The sequence below is a fragment of the Chaetura pelagica genome, unplaced genomic scaffold (assembly GCF_000747805.2).
Source record: "Chaetura pelagica isolate M959 unplaced genomic scaffold, ChaPel_1.0 scaffold630, whole genome shotgun sequence".
NCBI lineage: Eukaryota > Metazoa > Chordata > Aves > Apodiformes > Apodidae > Chaetura > Chaetura pelagica.
Window position 1 is genome coordinate 316,627 of NW_009951855.1, and position 20,035 is coordinate 336,661.

General features: G+C 36.3%; 1 protein-coding gene across 1 annotated transcript in view; it reads left to right on the top strand.

Moving 5' to 3' along the window:
* The first annotated feature begins 1,051 nt into the window (after positions 1-1,051).
* The window catches only part of CACNA1D (calcium channel, voltage-dependent, L type, alpha 1D subunit), a 154,843-nt gene continuing 135,859 nt past the window's right edge, over positions 1,052-20,035 (top strand). Inside the window, exons 1-2 of the mRNA XM_009993306.1 lie at positions 1,052-1,371; positions 2,946-3,051. Of these exons, the coding sequence (XP_009991608.1) occupies positions 1,199-1,371; positions 2,946-3,051 (279 nt within the window). The 5' untranslated portion in view covers positions 1,052-1,198. The remainder of the gene's footprint in view (positions 1,372-2,945; positions 3,052-20,035) is intronic.

Sequence of the window (20,035 nt, forward strand, 5' to 3'; positions counted from 1 at the left end):
CCTCGCCCCCGCCGCGCGCTCCGCACCCACGCGTGTTCGCGGCTCTCGCGTCTTTCTCGTTGTATCTTTCCCCCCCCGTCTAAAAAAGGAGGGGCGCGCTGTTTGTGGCTCCCCCCCTCGACGAGCAGCATCGCTTGGGAGCTGTTTTCCTCTCCTGCCTGGGTAGATCCGTGTCACAGTCATCCCGTCTGCCAGCCCTCATTCCCAGCATGTATATATGGTGCTTTTCCTCCATTTTCCCCCCCACCCAGGCATCTTCAAGTTTTGAATTTCACTTAGGAGTCTCTCCTTCCTACAGGTGTACGTAGGAGTAGGCTCTGTTGCTCTAGTCTAAGAGCTGGCAAGGAAAGATCCTTGCGGGGAATGTGGTGTTTTGCCTTCTTTGCTGTCATCTGGATAACAAGCAGTTTATTGTTCGTTGTAAGGTGCCGTTTATTTTGTAAATTCTGGTGAAAAAGCAAAACAACCCTCTATCTTTTTACAGTGGTATCACACTTGAAATTTTTACTGGAAAGGGTACCAGTGCTTTATGAACAGGTTTATCAGCAGACAACATTGAATTTTTCACTTGTGAGAGGCATCCACAGATTCTTCTTTGAGAATGCAGAATAGGGCAATATTTAACTTCTTTACAGGACTTTCTGCTCTCTGCCTGACTCCCCCCCCATGTTGGCTATTCTTAATTGAACAACACATAAGAATTTTAAAATGTAGTGAGAAAATGAGGAGGTATGTTTTAATAGGTAAACATGGTGACAGGAATGCTGCCATCCAGTTAGGAAACAGGACAGTGAGAAGACTAAAAATGTGAAGTGCTTGTGTAGCACTTGTCTTGACACTTGGACTAAACTTGAAGTTATAAAACTGATTCCTGAACATTTTTTGCTACTGTTCAATCACGTATAAATATATATGCATACATTTGTGCTCTGTAGTATATGTAATGGAAGCATCACACTGCCAAGAGGTCTTAAAATAATCTTTATGTCAGAAATATGACACATTTTAGCATTAAAAATTATAACCAAGTACTGTTTTCTTTTGTCCCACAGAGGCAAACTATGCAAGTAGCACCAGAATTCCTCTCCCTGGTGACGGACCAGCTATTCAGTCAAACAGTTCAGCACCACCCAAGCAAACTGTTCTGTCTTGGCAAGCTGCAATTGATGCTGCTAGACAAGCAAAGGCTGCCCAAAATATGAATACCACCACAGCCCAGCCTGTAGGATCTTTGTCCCAAAGAAAACGCCAGCAATATGCCAAGAGCAAAAAACAGGGTAACACATCTAATAGTCGGCCACCCCGCGCCCTTTTCTGTTTATCCCTCAACAACCCAATACGAAGAGCCTGCATTAGTCTAGTAGAATGGAAGTATCCTTTGATGCAGTTATGTTTTTAGTGTTCCTTGTGTTTTTGAATGTATAAAGGGGATTGTTTTACAGCATCAGAGCTAACACGTTTTTTGCTTGCAGGTGTGGTTAACTGTCATTAATGTTGATAGCAGTTAGTTTTGCTTATGTTGCCATTAAAGATACTCTGTGTCACTGTGACACAAATTAAGAGGCTATCATTCTGCAGAAGTAAGTAGCTCAAAGTCAGAAGAGCTTATAGCTGTTCCTCTTGTACTGGGGGAGATAGGGAACACATTCAGAACTTCATAAAGTTATAAGATTGCATTATATTCCAGCAAATCTCGGTTGCATTTGTTGCCCTTCCAAATAAGGGATGTATAGGAGTGCATCTAGCAGTGTTAATTGGGAGATGACCTAAGATGGCAAACCTGTATCTTTCATATTGCAATTTGGTTATTGCAATTTGGTGTATTGCCATTAGGGCAAATGAGTCAGAAGTAGAAATCTTTTTTAAAAAGATTTTTCCAAGTACTAAAAATAGGGAAGATTTTTAGTTAAGCCAAGGACTCATTCTAAGTACATACAAGTGTCTGAAATATATTAATCTTCTGAGCTTTTACAACCTATGTTTACCACCAAGCATGTATGGAGGCATGTACATCTGTAGATAGGACATCAGATGTGCTGGCCTGTATTCATGATAAATTGTATGCTGGGAGAGATTGCTTTATCTTTGGTTCAGTGGTTGTGATATGGAAGTATGTGGATTTCTTTGGCAGAACTGATAGCATGTTGATTTGGTACCTAATTCTCAAGCAAAGATTTGAAATAGAAAATACAAAGAGAAAAATGTTTGCCTGTTAGCCATGGCAACATCCCTGTAACAGGAAACAGCTGTTCAAGAGAGTAGATTACTGAAGTAAAACTCATTTTGTTACTTTAAACAGAACAGCCAACCTGGCAGTAGGAACTGTTACTCATTTATAGGTCTTGTTTTTTTCAATTCTTTGAACATAATTCAATTGCAAATTAAAGATTGTGCTTTCATTTAAACTGGTAGAAGTCCAACTAATTTCAGTAAATTGGCCTCTCCTTGGCTAAGGTCAGTTAAATGAAATTACTATGGATCTAAAGTGGAATAACTCAGGGCAGAATTTGTCCCAGTAGCACTACATCATAAACTGAAGTTGTCAATCATGCACTGGTACCGTTTGTTTATTTCAGTCTGGAGAATGCTGTGCACTCTGTTGTAACTTTTTGTACACAGCATAGCAGCTGTTGATAGGCTTTGTGAATATAAACTCAGCCCTTATTTTATATTAATTAATCTCTTGAATTTAATATAGAGTGTAATGTGGCAGTGAGAGTAATATTTTTCTTAAGAAGAGGAGGACATTGAAAGATCATTGTAGTGTAAAAACAATACGGTATAGTGATATAACTAAAGGTGATGAAGTGTTTGTCACAGCAATCAGCCAAAAGACTGCCTTAAAAGCAAGACTTGTAAAACAAGTGTTGATGCTGAAAGGAGAATTTGACTTAAAAGTTTGCAGATACTCATAATTCATGAATTCCTTAACAAGACTTTTCCAGACCATTTGACATATTTATACTACTGTCTATTTTTGCCAATTGTGTGGCCTTAGCTGTTTACATCCCATTCCCAGAAGACGATTCTAATTCAACTAATCATAATTTGGTAAGTACTTCTGAGTTTTTATTTTATATTTTTATAATACTATACTTTTAAGTTGATGGTCATGATTAGCTGCTAGTATTTGTGACTATTCAGTATAAAAATAAAATTGGTCTGTAATGATACTTTAACACAAAATGTCCATGGAATTGCTTTGTTTTTAAAAAGCTTTGATATATGCTCCCTCAGTTTAAAGGAAGAATTTTTCAGCAGTGATATTCTTTGGAGGAGAATGCGCTGTAACATTGTGCTGAAAGTATGTGTGTGTGGTATAAAAACTTGAACTGGAGTTTCTAATGCTTATATTGATTAAATATATTTACTTGCTGTTACTGTGCTTCTGACACTTCTTTCAGTCCTCAAGTTTTAATGCCTTTCCTAGTATACTTATATACTATATACTGGTCTGTTTTCAATTTCTAGTGGTGTTATCTAGCTGTGTATTTTACTAGGTGTCTTAGTTTTGAATGAGAGGATGGTGGAAAACCTTACATAATACATTTTAAAGTGATAGGAACATCAATGTGCATTTAAAAAGTGGTCGCTGCTGATATAAGTCATATTTCAGAAAGGGATGGTACTACAGTAAGTGGTGTGTAGAGGTGTATTTCTTTGATTGAAAATAGTGTACTAGTGTGCTTGAAAAGTATCATAAAAACAAATCTGTTTTAATTATCTGTTTTAGTAAAACTTATAAAGGCTATCATACCCCAGGGCATTGTTGAGTTACATTGCAATAATTTCATTTTTATAGCAAACACCATCTTGAAATAGTGGAATTCAATGTTTCTGTGCACTCAAATCTGCATGTGACTTCTATTTTGTGGGGGAGGAGAGGTTTGTTCACAAGATAAAGAATTAGAGACCTGTAAGTTGCTTATTATGGATTATTTTACGTGAAAAATTAAGGTTGATATGTGGCCATCTATTTGAGAACATGTTTATATAATTTGTGGTGTATAGAGTTGTTTATTTTCCTAAAAGTGACCACTCTGTGCAGATGACCTATTTTGTTTATTTTTTTGTTTATCAAGATTAAGCAAGTATAAACATAAAAAATGCTGGCAAATGGCAGAATAATTCAGGTCAATGTAAAGAATGATGTATGTAGCTGTGTATCCAACCAACAGTCTTATCCTTTTTTTTTTTTTTCCCTGAGAAACTCAGGGCACCAATCTCCATAGCTGTCAATCCAGCAAGTGATCCGCTAATAACTAATTTCGTAAAGCATTATATGAAAAGGCTAAAGCACTTACTTGTGTCAGAGGCTAATAATTTAGTAAGAAATGTTTTTAGCATTACTTTTGTTAGGCAAACGTCTGGTGTTTCTGACCTAATTCTACAATGCACTGGAATTTAGATAGAAAGAGACATTTTCAACCCTGATGATTTTTCTTTTTTTCATCTACTGTGACCAAGTAGTCTAAGCAAACATTTATTTATTTATTTATTTTTATGTAAGAGATCCTTATCCATTTTAAGTAGAAAGGATCTGGAACATCCCCAATTATACGTATACGTATTAGATGTATTATACGTATTTAAATTTTCTCAAATCCTCACTTAAACTTGCATTCTGTTTATACTGATGTTGAGTAACTCCGCTAAGTTTGTTCAAAGGATGGAATTTATCCTGACACTGTACTTTCAGGTGCTGGGACAAACAATTATTTATTTATTTATTTTTATGTAAGAGATCCTTATCCATTTTAAGTAGAAAGGATCTGGAACATCCCCAATTATACGTATACGTATTAGATGTATTATACGTATTTAAATTTTCTCAAATCCTCACTTAAACTTGCATTCTGTTTATACTGATGTTGAGTAACTCCGCTAAGTTTGTTCAAAGGATGGAATTTATCCTGACACTGTACTTTCAGGTGCTGGGACAGATTTAAGCTTGATAAGGGAACACATGGGCACATCCTGTATACATGATCTTATAAAAGAAATAGTTCTGGAATGAGAAGCATTGGCTTTTCTTACAACTAAGGTTCTACATCATGAAATACAGTAACCAGTGATCTGACTTAATGTTTCTTTCTCTGGGATTTGACTGGCATTATTTCTAATGTAGACCCACTTTGTTGAATTATTAGTGTGGATTCAAGTTTACTGTGAGTAATTAACTTAGCAGAGCTGAGTTAGAAATCTTCTGGCTTGCCTGGAAAACTGCTTGAGCATTAGTTTCCTGATGCTTGAGGTGTATGTATAGGTAAATATTTCAGAGAGGGCTATCACTTGTCTTAAAGAAGAATTAGAAATTATTCTGTTCAGCAATGCCCAGATCTTTTGTGATACTGGTCTAAAAAGCAGACCAAATCTTAAACATTAGTATTAAATCTTACAAATAGGTTTGATAGGATTTTAACCCCCTGCATGTAGACATGTTCATCTTCTGCAAGCCCTGCACTGCCAGACTGATCTTGGTAGGAGACTGTATCCCACTCTGGCTTTAATTTGAATTAAAATATTGAGGAAAATAAGATAATCTCTCTCCAGCCCAGCTGTTTGGTCCTATCAACCCCGTAGTCTCTTATCCACACTTTCCTCTCTCAGGACACAGGCATCCATAGACACTGTAGAGATTGCAGCATTTTGTGCTTTGGGAGAAGAGACCAGAGAGAGGAGCAACTTCCTCATTATGTAAACCCCAAAAGTTCAACTTTATAAATTTTACTTCACATATGGATATTATATCTAGGGCTTGGTTCTTAGGGAGTAAATCAATGTTGCTTCATTGGGTTGAATAGATTAATTGCTTTCCATCAGCTAGCTGAACTGTCTCCTAGTTATAAATAGAAAAATTTTATATATATATACACGTGGATTTTTTTTTGCAAATACTGAATACACATAGTTTGTAATCAGCCATGGAAAGAGGAAGCAATGGTACCAGAGGGCAAAAAAACATGGAACACTATTAAGTGGGAACCACAGATGGAAATTTTCTAGTTTTTCTTGGGCTAGGAAGATGATTGTTCAAGTAGATGAGAAGTTTAGCAGTTCTTTGACTTCAGGAAGTCTGCAATGGCAGCCTCAGTCCAGGCTGTACATGCAGAATGGATATGCATTCCCTGTGTGAGGGGAAGTTAGAAGACAGCTTCTGTATGATGGAATTTCCAAGACTTGTAAGAGAAACCTGAGATACTATTTCTGAGTCTGCCTTCACCTGTGACTGAGCCAGTGAAACACCGTATATCAACAAGCTAACCACTGCCTGAGCTGTGAGTGAGCTCTGTTCTTACTTTCTGATGAATGTTTCAACATGTGGTGTCTCATCAACACAAAGTCAGTTATATGCAGAAATAATGGCAGAAGAATTTTTAGCACAAATTAACCAAAAATACAACAAACACATTAAGGAGGTAGACGTGTCTTAAGAGAAATAGTAAATTTGTATGCATTTTTAAAAAATGCTTTTTAAAAAATAGATGTATCTTGGATATCTGTTATTCTTAAATCTGAATTTATTTTTTTCTCTTAAATATATTTAGATGTCTGTGAGAAGGTTTCACACCCTTGTTTGTGGAACAGTTGACTGTATATAGAAAACTCGCAGTGTAAATCAGGTGTACTCATGGACAGGTGTGTGTTTCTGTGTTGTTCACACACCTTTGCTGAGATGCAAGTAGTGATGATTGAGGTTTTTGTGATAGGGCCAGACGTGCCCTATGATACAAAAAGGAAACAAGAAATTAATTGCATTGGTGACTCTAAATTCTGTGTGGACATCGTCAATATGGTAGGATAGGAGTCCCTTTCATTACATGTTTTTTGTCTATCTTTTGATTTTCTAGGTTGACAAGCTTAAACTTCTGCCTTTTTGCCATTCTCTGAGTGTGGAGTGTCCACTACAGCTATTTTCTTGCACAGTGGATTTGGTGTCATCTTTGTTCTCTTTAGAGTATGTTAGTACTGGGTGATACAAACCAATGCATTTTAAACAGAGCAGAAGTGCAGAGATAAATTTCACTGGATGGTGCTTCACTACATGCTGGTGTTACAGTCCTGTGATCTGTGGAAAGGTTTCTCATCCCATGTCTACAACAGCTTGTCTGTGGTGTGTGCTCGGGGAGGTAGGAGGAAGATAACTTGTATACTTTTTAATGTAACAGTTCTTGCATATCTCTACTGCATGGAGTGCAATACATACCAATGAACTTTAAAAACAGTGCTCTTGATTCTGAATTCTACTTAATAATTAGTCCCTAATCAGTTAACATTCTTCCACAAGTGGGCCCAGTTCTTCTGCAAGTAGATGAGTGAATCTATTAGTGAATGAAAGATGTTCTTTTCCCCTTTTACAGTAGAACAGGGCCAGTGTACTCTGAGATTAAATCCTTGAGCTCAGTACTTCATTTGTATTTTAATGTGATTTCTTACATTTGCCTTTGGCAGTTTCAGGTGAGCTGAAGTTTCCATGCTTGATTCAGTCCTTGGCAGTTTCGTGTCTGAGCTTGATAAGAAGCAGTTTCTGGCAGGATGGGTTTCCTGTATATATCTGTCTTTTGTCTTTTCCATTTTTTCCCTGTCTGTGTTATGTTATTTCCCTTCATGTCTTTTGTCTTTGTTAACTTCCCACTAATTTCTTTTTCTTGTTATCTTTTGTCTCTGCCCTCTGGCTTCCCTTGTGTTTATTCTTCTGTTTGTCCTCTTGTGCAGCATGCTTTGCTCTATTGCACTCTCCCACCTCAAGTTTTCTATCTTCTAACACTCTGCTCGACCATGTTCTCTTCTGTGCTTTGCCTTCTACTGACTTTCCCATAGGTTTGACTAGCACTGGGCTTTTTTAAAATGTGCAGGCAGACAGGCAACATACAAGTCTGGATTTTGGCAGTGATTTAAATGGTTTTGGTTATTCTTTCTTTCCTTTTTTAAAAAATAAGTAAATAAGAACAATAAGGTGGCATCTAGACTGAGTCTTTGAGGACTTTGACCCCTGAAGTTTGCTATCAGTCTGCTTTGGTTGTACTGCATCTTGTGTGACAAGACTTTGAAGGTTTTCACTGGTGATACTGTTCTACCTGAGAAGAGATTGAGAACCTGTGCATTTTGGGAGACTTCTGTGCATGTATTACAGCAAATTGGCAAATGCAAAGTCACAGGAGTAAAGGGCTTGACTCTGATGCATAAAGGGCTAGAACAAAATTATAATTAAAGACACTATGCTGCTGATAGCAGGATTCTTTAGTCTGGTTTCTGGCTACCATTGTTGGTAGGGAACCCTCTAAAAGAGTGAGTTTCTGCACTAAAGGTCTCCAGCCTGTGCTTACAGAGGAAGTCAGATGATGGTCTCGGACACTTTTTTCACCCAGACAGTTGGGACTGGGAGTGCTGTAGTGGGAGAAACTGCTACAGAAAGGGAACTGTTTGTATCCTATTTTATGAGATTTCCTCTCTAAGATTGAGTTGGATCTTCCAGTGCTTACAGCAGTAGGAAAGCCAGAGTTGTCCCTGAACTGTTAGTTGTGCCTTCAATCTAGGACACAGCATCAGAGTACTCTGATAAGAGCCGATTGAACTCTTGACTTAGAGGTGTCAGGCTTCCTATCCTTATCTCATTAGCAACCCCATGATTCATTCAGTTCTACAGTCACATGACCAATTAATCCATCCATTGAAAAGGTTTCTGGTTTTTACCTTGCATCTAGTTAGCCTCTATATGTAGCTCATCTGAAAAGATGATTGCAGAATGTTATTGATTTTAACCACATTTAGAATGATATATTCAAGTTTTTTGTTTAATTGCTTCATGTTCTAGAATGTATTTTAGAAAGACTTCTATGTATATCTACTGTCTTAGCCATGTTTGGTGTTTCAGTTCCAGGGTCCTTGGTTGTCTCTCCCTCACTTAGAACATCTTCCAATCTGAGTTTCATTTTGTCACTGAGTTTCTGATCACTTTTCTGCTTTTGGATTCTTAGTTAACGCTTTCTCTTAATGTCTCTGATAGCTGACGAAAAGTCAGCCAGGTTTCAGAAGAGATTAAGGTTAATTTGGACTCTACTGAAAAGACTTCCTTTTGCATAAGGGAAATCATGATGGAGACATTACAATGTTTTGTGTCTATTTAGCCAATTACCTAAATGCTGACACTAAAGGCATTAGATTAATTCTTTGTAAGGGAAGGCGTAATCAAGTTTAATTTGAAAGAAGATTTAAAAATACTGGATCTGATTGTAACTTCATTTATCATGGTTTATCATGGGAATTTTAGGTTGCATATTGATCTGAGACAGTGAGATGTATTTATTAGCTCTGTGTATAAGTAGCCAGGGGGCCTGAAAGTCTACTTAATTTTGAAAAACACAAGTGTTAGGAGCTGTTGCTTTTCACACAGGCTTAAAAAGAAGATTGAATTCTCTCCTCATCAGGTTTTATGTCTATATGCATACGTAAATGCTCTGAGGGATAGTTCTGATCTTTTTTTTTTCTTCCCCCCCCCCCCCCCTATTATTTTTAATGTACATTGCTCAGCCTGGCATCTATTTTCTCATTCTAAAAAACAAGAAGTAACTGTTTAACTACTGGAGAAGCCTGATTTACCTTTCTGGGTACTAGTAGTAGAGCTATTTGGTAATGATTAGATGGGGCAGTATGCATCAGTAAGTAAGCTTTACGCAGCTGCAAGAATTCCTTAAGAGATGACAATTCTGGAAGGCAATTCTTAAAAAAAATATTGTAATACTGTGCGCAGCCTTATCTTCATAAATCACTTTTTAATATTACTGGCAGCCCTAAACTTCTAGTATTATGCATTAGCTAATTATGATTATATAATTTATTGTATAATTTAATAATTATTATGGATTACTTAGACTTTTATCAGTGCAGGTGATGTATTTAGAACACTTTTTTCCTATGTGTTGTAATGCACACCTTTGCAAAACTGACAAATATTCTGAGTGGGTAGTGTTTTACACCCACTGCAGTCAGTTCCTGGGCTTATTCCGGCTGCTCCTCATTATTCCAGTAGTATGAAGTAGCTCTTGAATTTTTTTGGTAAATGTAATTACCTGTGTCAAGCCCATCTCAAGTGGCGAATGAAACAAATTTAATTTCACATTCTGGCTTAGGAAAAGCAACATTCCTGAAGGAAAGATATGACTAAGATGACTGACAATTTGACTGGTAGAAGGGTCACTTGGATTTGTAGAGGTTTGGGAAGAACAGAGACTAGTCCTTGTACTTCTTGATTTTGCGTGTCCCAATCCAATGTAGGATCTAGCTATTTCAACATAGATAAAAATAGCAGTTTGAAGTGCAAGAGTATCAGAAGAAGGTCTGCAAGGTACTTTTTCAGGTTTCAGTTAATGGCACTGCAATTTTTATTTTTTTTTAATAAATGCAAGAGATAGATTCTCAGTTATCCAAGCCAGAAGGCTGCTCACAAAGATGTACTTAATTCCCATTTGAAAGGAAATGTTTTTTCCATGTTAAAAGTTGCAAGCTTGTTCCTATGGGGAATTCCTGCTAGGGGCTTGTCTCTCCTTGGAAAGATTTGCTGGTAGTGCATTGCTGGCAAACTGCCTAGTGGAGGTACAGGATACACCAGAACGAGTTCTTTTTCAATTATAGCCTGAAGTCCATCTCCCAAATAGAATAGTTCTGCACAGCTAGAAGTTGCTTTTTTTTTTTTTTCTTTTCTGATTTAATTGTGCTGTGAAGTTTAGTGATTCCCTGCTCTTCTTTTGCCTCACTCCCTGCTTGATAAAAGTGCCTGCAAAACTTTAAAGAATAGATGAACCATGAAAAAAGTGCATCTGTGTACATCTGAATCACAGAATACTCTTATTGGTTACTGTAGCAGTTAAATGCTTGGTGGGGAAAGTAGATAGATTTGGTGTTAAAATTGTAGTTAAAATCTAAAGTGGCCATTTAAGACAAGTGGGAGAAATTTGTATTTTTCATATTAACTATGGGAATAGAGTAAAAATTGATTATCAAATGCTCTGAAAAAAAACCCTGAGCAAAAGTAGGTTATAAAACCAGTTTGAGTGTATGTAAACAATATTGAACACGTAAATTTAACAAAATACTAAACTACGGTTTTATTCCTTGACAATAGCTCCCATGCTAAAAGAAACCTTTAAAATTGTTTCTGAAGATTTTAGTCAAGTAATTAACACATACGATTGAGAATTTTACATGTTGCTGTTTATCTCTGCCGCACCAAAAGTAGATTGCCATAAATGTTACTTGGATTTGTTTTATAAAATCTGTTTTAAAACTCTAAGATATGTAGAATGTAGATGATTCTTTTAAAAACAGGTTTGCTGCTGTGTTTTTTTTTTTTTAATATGGTGTCTTGGTGTGTGTGAGCACTGTCTTGACATGTACAGAGTTGGGATCCATGGCATTTAAAAGTGCTGGTCAAAACTTGATTGTTTATTTTGAGCAGGAAATGGAGACGTTCTGTGTGCTTTTAGAAAGTCAGCCCCTGGATACTTCAAGACTCATGTAGCTGTTAAGTTACACCAAACCTTTCTTTCGCTTGGCCATCTGGAGGGACAGGGCCATGGAGAAAGGATAAATGTGTGTGTATATATATATATTGATAGTGGATTTGGTTTTCAGTGACAGGGTGCTTTTTGTTATTGTGTAATGCACTGCAATACCATTTTCATTTAATGAATTGCAAATGCAAACATCTCCCCCAGCCCTTCAGAGGAGATTGAGAGCAAGCCCTTAGTTCCTGCTTGTATAAAATACAGTTAGTAGCACTGATTAGCATCTCACTACTGTTAGTGTTTTTTCATGGTAATTTTTATGAAGAAAAGTGCTTCTAGAGCTTCATTCTTCTTGAAGAAGCCTTCATTAAACTGAGGTTGATTCTTTGCAGAAGTCTTGCATCTTCAGCATTTGAAATCAAACTCTTAATAAAGATTTTTAGATTTATGCTCAAAATTTAACTATGAAAATAACATTTTCAATGATATCAACACAGTTGACATGGATACATGATTTGCCTGTTTGTGATTAGTAGGGAGTATTCTAGAATAATACTGTAGGGATTGATAGTAATGTAGAAATTTGAAATTATGTGCAGATTGATTTGCATGGATTTTGTATGTAGTTATGAACCAAGATTTTTTCCTCTTATTTACTTTTTAAAAAGATAATAAGCAAGTACGTGTTCAGTTTAATTGCAGACCTAAAGGTTTGGGCAGTGCCTAACTCTGTTGCTGTTACATGATGGTTTTCAGAGTGGTCACTATTCATGTGAGAGAATGTAAGAGAGCTGCTTACAAGCTTGAAATCTTGTAAAATTATACCTTTTGATAATGTCATTCTTGAGGATCTGGATCTTGCAGTTTGTTACTTTGGTAAATTGCACAGTACAATCTGTGATCAGTGTTGATCCATATAGCAGAAGGGATGATGACAAAGAACTTGCTGAAGATCAGAATTTCCAAATTTTTTATTGCATATTTTCTAAGAAACTGATATAGGATGTATCTTGAGGAAAGCTGTTCAGCCCAAAGATTAATTTGACCAATTGTATCCTCTGATAAGAGGACAGCTGAAGCAAAACAGGTGGTATGTTGAATTTTATCACGCTTGGCAGCTTAAATATGTCGCACAGAACTACCAGGTTGCATTTCAGTAAAATTTAGTGGGAGATCCAGCAGCACAAAGGAGCATACAGAGCCTGTAACATTTGTATGGCATAAAGACTGAAAAGCTCTTAGCAATGTAAGAACATAAGCATGAGAAATGTTCATTAATAAGGTTCAGTAGTTTAATAATTATGCTTTTCTGGGTTGGCTGAGTGGCTGCAGCAGTGCAGCAGCCTCTAGCAAGATTGCATCTTATGCCGCTCAGCTAATCAGAAAATGCAGTCCTTCCAAGGTACTGAGTAGCAAATACCCCAAAGCTGTATTATGCTTATCAGACATTTTGTTAGAACTGTTTTCACTCTGATGGATTTATTATGATGCCATTACTTATTTTTTTCAAACATTTATCCAGAATCCTTTAAAACACATACCAGTGATGTATGGCATGTCAGTTATTAATCATGAAATGCTATTTAAGTAATTATATGCTTATCTTCATCCCAAGAAGTTTTAGTAGCTCTGTGTTTAGGTAGCTTTATTTGTTCAATAATTTATAGCAAAAGAAAAGCTGAAAGAAAACCTACCAAATTGTGTAGATCTTGTATGTTTTTTTAAAATAAGCTCTAAAAATCTCTTCACAACACTGACTTGAAAAAAACCACTAACACTTGAATGAAAGAAGTCAGTAATAAAAAAGAACAATGTTTGATCCAACTGTACCCAAAAGCCTCACAGTATTAAATGATTCTTACTGCAGTCTGGGCTCTGATTGACTTTTAGAGCAAAGATGGATACTTCAAGGTACTAAGTCTCTGGCCTGCATTAGGAGTGCAATGGAGGCATAGTGTAGAAAGTTCCTCTATGTTCCAAATGGAATGGTACTTAATATTTCTTACAATTTGCCTTAAATATAACAAAGCTATCACATTTAATTACAAATTCCCTAGAAAATGTTCTCTTACTGGCTTGTGATTCAGTTTTATGTTTGCAATGTGATGTGTGTGTTGGTATAAGCCCATTTAGGATCAGACATGCTTGCTTCCTGTATTCTTAATACAATAAGAAGATCTTACCCTGAACTTGCTGGAGGCTTTGCAAGCTTAACACCTGGAGTTAATGCAGGTTGGGCATAGATAGACCAAGTATGCACAGACCTGGTCTGTCAGCATAGGTTATATTTGTGACTTTTTAAAGGACTTTGTCTCCTGTAGTAAAAGACTCTCAGCTGCTTCTCACTTCTGTACTTTTCCTAAGCATTCTGTGGCTGAGAGTGTTAATCAATGTGGTTGAAAAACATCTGGACCACGAGTTGTGACGTAGCTAAGGTATAGCTCTGGCAGTCACATGCTATGCATACATATCTTTGAGCTTGTGACATCTGAGACCATGTGATTGTAACCAAATGCAGCATGTTTGGTTGAAACGAAATCAACAGATATTTCAAAGTTATTTTTACATGTTTTTTGAGAACAGGAGGGGAGAAACTTTGTGTTACTCTTTTCTCCTGAAGGCAGGCTGTAGCAGGAGCCCACGTGTCATGCCAGTACCCATCAACCAATGCCAGGCTGTAGGGATGAGGTTTTATTAATTTTCATGCTTACAGAATTGCTTGTCTGATCTAAGAGGAACACTGAATTATGTGGGTTAAGGAAATCAAATGCCTTGTTGCCATAGCCAAAAAGGTAAGAGAAGGTAGACAAGATGTTAGCCAAAAACTTCAGGAATGAGTGTTGAAGTTTTTGATTTGCCCTTAGCTTGTGTGTTCTTGGACTGGCTGTTTTTCTTTTTAGTGTTTCAGTTTCCCACCTATAAAAAAAGCTTTCTGCTTAAAAGGATATCAAAAGGAAAAGTAAGTTTGAGGCTGTGAAACATTCAGGTGTGGTGATAGGGTTCCTATGATCAGTAGAATGAGATATAGAGAGTTCTTTGAAAACAGATTCTTGGTTTGCCTTTATTTGGAAATCCTTTGCATGTCTTTCTGGTGAACACTTTCTGGTGAATTTTGTTGTCAGAGGCTATATTTTAAGTCTGAGAACGTAGAATGTTTTGGCAGCAAATTCTGGCAAAAAAAAAAAGGGATTGGTAGTGGCTATATAAGAACAGAAGGAACATCTACTGTTCCCATAGTGATACAGCAAAAGCAGTGACATTTAGGTAAACAGCAGTAGGAAAGGAAATTTGGGGGAGTTAATGTTAGATGTCTCAGAAGGTACAGTAGGCTTCCATACGATGTTTCATGTGTATCTGAAAATGCTAATGTTGAGCTTCTGCTTGTTATGTTAGTAGCACAAACACCCCTCAATATTTGTTTAGTGGGCAGTTCAGTGGCTTCTTTGAACAGGTGATATTTGAATGAAACCAAAGCAGGCAATATCCCTTTTAGCAGAAATTGTATGTAGAAAAAAAAGCATGATATTCTGAGTCCTCACAAATATGCTTATATGAACTGTCCAGCTGGTGGAAATGGTACCACTGAAGGTGTTTTTAGCATAACCATGTGACACATGGATGACAAGGGTATTTCTAGAAACCCTTGCAGCAGTGTTACTGTTGATCCAAATGTTATATGCTTCTCAGTGCCAAGTAATTACTTTAAATATATGTATGAAATCTCAAATGCAGGACCTTGGTACTCATTTTACTTGACAAATGCTAGAGCTGAAGCACTGCATGAAGTTGTGCGTGCCTCTCTGTTTATGTACTGGTCAGTGCAAATTCTGGAATCATGTAAGGACATCAGCTTCTGGACAAAGCAAAAAAAAGGTGCATAAAAGTTGTGGGTTTTGGAATAGTTTGAAATAAGTATGATGTACAAAGAAAAGGGCATTAAGTACAGGGTAGTGTTGTGGGAGAAACAGAATTTCAGAGACTATTTTACATTGAAACTCTCAGGAAAGTTATCAGTTAAAGCATGGATTTGATAAACTATCTTCTGAAGGTTGCAGCCTAAGTGTAGTAGGGGTGAAGAGCAACGACTGAATTAGTGTCCACACAGGGACTCTACAGGGATGTATCTAGTCCCCTTTGTCCATATTTGGGATTGAGACTGCTTCAAATTTTGTTTGTATCTCGGCAAGCAGTTGAAGCTCATCTGTCCTTCTGTGAGCTAAGTCTCAGATACAACTGGTAAGGAATTTGATCAGCTATCAATGATTTTTACAGTATTTTGTTTATTCATAGTCCTTGTCTGCACACAGTTACACATAATCTGTGTAACTGCAGGGTATAGTGCTGATGCCTTTTCTTCACTGAAGTATTTAGTGAGGTCACTTTGAAATTAGATACTTCAGTCTCCTGGATATTGGGCAGAATCATTTGTCTGGAGGAGGCATTTCCTCAACTGACAAGCAGCATTCAGTGTGCCAGACACTCCAACACAGGGTCAGCACTCAACATGTTAGGTGACCATGGAACATCAGCTGTTTCTGCACTGTACAATTTGTAACTCCTTCTCAGTATGTGAAGAAAAGGGAAATCTTAGTGTATAAAAGCAAAAGTTTTCCTATCCTTTCTCCTCTAGAACTTTGGGATAATAATGAGTAAAAAGTCCATGGGTTTAAAGTCCATAAGGTGACTGTACACAGTGATGTTTCAGGACGTACCCCACCAAGCTGTGATCATGTATTTTAGCAAAGACTTGCAAAGTTTCAAACTTTTCCACACTTCTCCTTGCTACTCCCGGTTACTCTAATGGTGAATAGTGCATGGTAACACCCTACAGCAATGAAGGAAAACCTTCAAAGTTGCATCCTTGAATTTTAATGTTACTGTGCTAATTTAAGTTTGTGATGGAATATTTGTTAAAAGAGCTTTTTCTGTTTAGGGTTGCAGTTCTCTCTTGAGGGTTCTGGACTTGTGTGTTACAGATGAAGCTGCATTGCTTGAAGATTTGTTGTCTTCAGTTTAACAATCTGACATCTTAGCAGTAATAATTGTAGTAGATGCTTCAGTAGAAATGGATTTTTTAGCTTTGGTTTGCCAGTGAAAAAAAATTTCACAAACTGTTAAAACAGTAATGAATATTATTATTCCGTCCAGAAGATAAAATTGAGATTAGAATCTTTAAGATTCTGTATCATTAAAATAAATATAAATCCATCTACATCTCTATGTAATGACTTGATTATAAATTATTAGATGCTGCTCTCAGACAATTCCACTTCAAGAGTGTATCACCTTATGCCACGTTTTTGATGGCTGCTCCTGTTTTAAATGCATGTATTTTACTTGCATGTTAAACATGAACTCTTTTAAACTAAGCCTAGATTGTAAATACTTTTTGTAAAAACTTGCCTTTCTAAATAACTAGGTCCTTGATTCAATTAACTGTACCTGTTTTCATATAAGAAGCTCATCCAAGTTTAAGTTTATATTTTACCATTTATAGTATTAACTCTGTTATGGAAACTTTGCACCTAGTCAACTCTTTCTCAAGGCTCCATACCAAAGGTTGTGCTCCTCAGAAGAAGAGTGAAGAGTCTACTCATGTTTTAAAACCTATAGATAAGTAGATTACATAAAAATTGCCAAAAAATATCAGAGGGGAAAAAGACAATTTCTGATAAATGTCATGGCTTCATGATGGAGTTTATTCTCGTTAACTGTTAAATTGATAAATGTTTATGAAAACTGATTTGTAAGTTTAGTTGTGTGTTATGTGTTTATTCACTTTACCAAAATAGTTGAATTCTGGCACTTTTTATTCTATAGCTTTTCCGAATATGGTTTTTCTTCCCATACTAATAGATTTTTACAAATAGCAAGATTTCTGTGATGAAGTTGATAACACTTGAAAATACATTAAATTGGTGCTTTCCCTCAACTTCAGTAAGAGTTGGATGCTGCTGTATTTTTCAGTAACATGTGCAATGATTACTTGATAATTTTGTGCTTTTATCTATTCAAGCATGCTGTGCATGAGTTAGGAAAAATATTGCATTTTAGTGTATAGCCCTGAGATTTTGTGTAAGTAAAATGTGTGCTATGTGCTTTTCAGTGACCTTCATTGCTAGGAATAACTAAGAAAAATATCAAATACATGCTTAGAAATTCTTTGTTTGGAGGGCTTGATTTGGTCTGTATTCTGCTGTCCTAATTGTGCATAGTGATTGGAGACCTTTTCAGCCTGGACAGACACTAATCTTCCAAAGGGCAGAATCAAGCACTCAGTTTTGTTTTTATTTTACAATTTTCTGTATACATCAGCCTAAAAGAGAGCAATGTGTTTCTTCTGAGCTATAGATTTCTAGTCTGTATACATTGTTTTATGTAAATTTAAAAAGCACTTGTGCCTCTAAAAAGTATTTAGAAGACTATTTTTATCAGTAATTTAAGCATCATAATTATTTGGAAGTTAAATGTCAAGATTTTTCTTTCAGTTTGGATGTGCCCCAAAATTAACTTGGTCATGCTAGAAGCAACTCTGCTTTAGCAAGATTCTTCTTACGTAGAAACAGGAAATAATAGCAGCAGCACTGGGTTATAGTATCAGACCCCCAGTCCTAGCTCTGACAATGAGGTAGGGGTCATGTAAAGAACAAAATGAATGCACAGGACTGCATCCAGCAATCCTCATCTCAAGAACTTTCTGAGCTAGAGGGTAAGGTCTTTGTGTTTAATGGTTTTAACTGAGACACTGCACATCACAGTAATTCAGAAGTTCCATTCCCTATGTTCTTTAAGCATTTTGGAGGATTTAATCTGGTCATTATGCTTTCTTGTTAATTGTTAATTTTTTTAAAAGATGTTTCAGCTGAGAAAAATTTTCTAACATTTCTGCCATTAAAACCCCCTTCTATTATGGAGCAATCTCCTGCTCACTTGCAAGTTTTTGTTACTCCTTCCATTGGTCCTTTACAAGTGATATTATTCTCTTTTGTCACTATAGCAGATAGTTTTAGTTTTTCTTCACCTGCAAGGAAGTAAAATTTAAGAATGCAGTGATCGTTGCTGCAGTTTGTGTACAGGCTTCATGCCTGTGTGCTTACTCCTATTTGCCAACAAAATTATGCCTACACCTCTTTCTCTACCATTGTTTCCTATGTCCGTTGTTTCACCAATGAAATACCTAAAAATATTTCAGAAATTGCCTAGGAATGTTTCATTGTAATTTAGGGGAAGTTATAAGTCTTAAAAGTGCATAGAAGAAATGGAGGAGCTGGGTAAACACACTTAGAAAAATCCCTTTTTTTTTGAGAGTAAAGCTACACTAGAGGCCTTGATATTGAGGGCATTTAAGTATTAATCAGGAAAATGGCATGCAGAGGGAAGTAACTATGTTCTTATGTAAGCTTTTTACTTTGATACAATAAGACATTGTTCTCTTACAAGTTAAAAGAACTGGATTTATTCCATTTTTCAGACATATAAACTAGGAGTTTATTTCTGAAGTGCACACATAGAAATATATTTCCCACTTGACAACTAAATCTTTGGTGGTCTTGGCATTATAAGCCATCGTAGGTTTATTACATTAAAATATCCCTATGTGCTAATGTGGGAGTGGGATTATTTTGTATAAATATTGCATTTGAGCTATTAAGTATTGATGATGACAGTGCAGTGAGTCTTCTGACATCCTTTGTTGATGTGTAGTTACTTTAATGAAAAGGAGTGTGGTTAGGCTTCAGGAGGGTAAGTGTATATTCTACACCATTAAAATTTCTATACATGGATGATTTGGGAATGCATTATGAAGAGTTTAATATTTGCAATGTTTCCCTGCATGTATAAATATTGATGTATCAAAATTTGAAATGGGATATCTTTTTATAATGGAATATAGTGCTGATGAATATCAGAATTTAATATATTGATTTCCTTTATTTTACCAGTACCTCATAAGGAACTGTTACCAACAAAATATTCTTTGAAGTCTGGTTTATCTTAGCAGAAATGATGGCCTTAATAGGACTTTTTTTGTTTAGTAAGAATTTCATAGATGAATGATGATTTGCAGTCTTGGATGTCAGATTTGTTCTTTTTTTTTTTCTGGTGGTGATCTCTGATGGAATGAAGGCCTTAGGTACTTTTCAGAAAAAGCAAACTCAGGAATTTCTTTTTCAGAGGAATAGGTTTCTTTATGTTTGTGTTAAGCTGCTTTTCAGTCTGGAAGGAGACTAAAAGTTATTTTATGATGTGTGTTAAGACTGTAAAAATCTGATTTTTATATGCTGATTTTTCTACTGTAATACACTGATAACTAAACAGTGAAAAAAGTAGAAAATCTTTGTGGAGAAATCGAGCTTTTAAGAAAAATTTTGTTATAAAATGAAGGAATGAGCTACCAGAGAAGTGAAAGAGTATTTTGCTTAATAGGATACACTAGTTATTAAATTCCTGGTTTCCAATTTTGATTTTGGCAAGCTAAATGACCATATATTGTTTGCAACATTTTTGTGGGACAGATAAGGAAGGAGGGA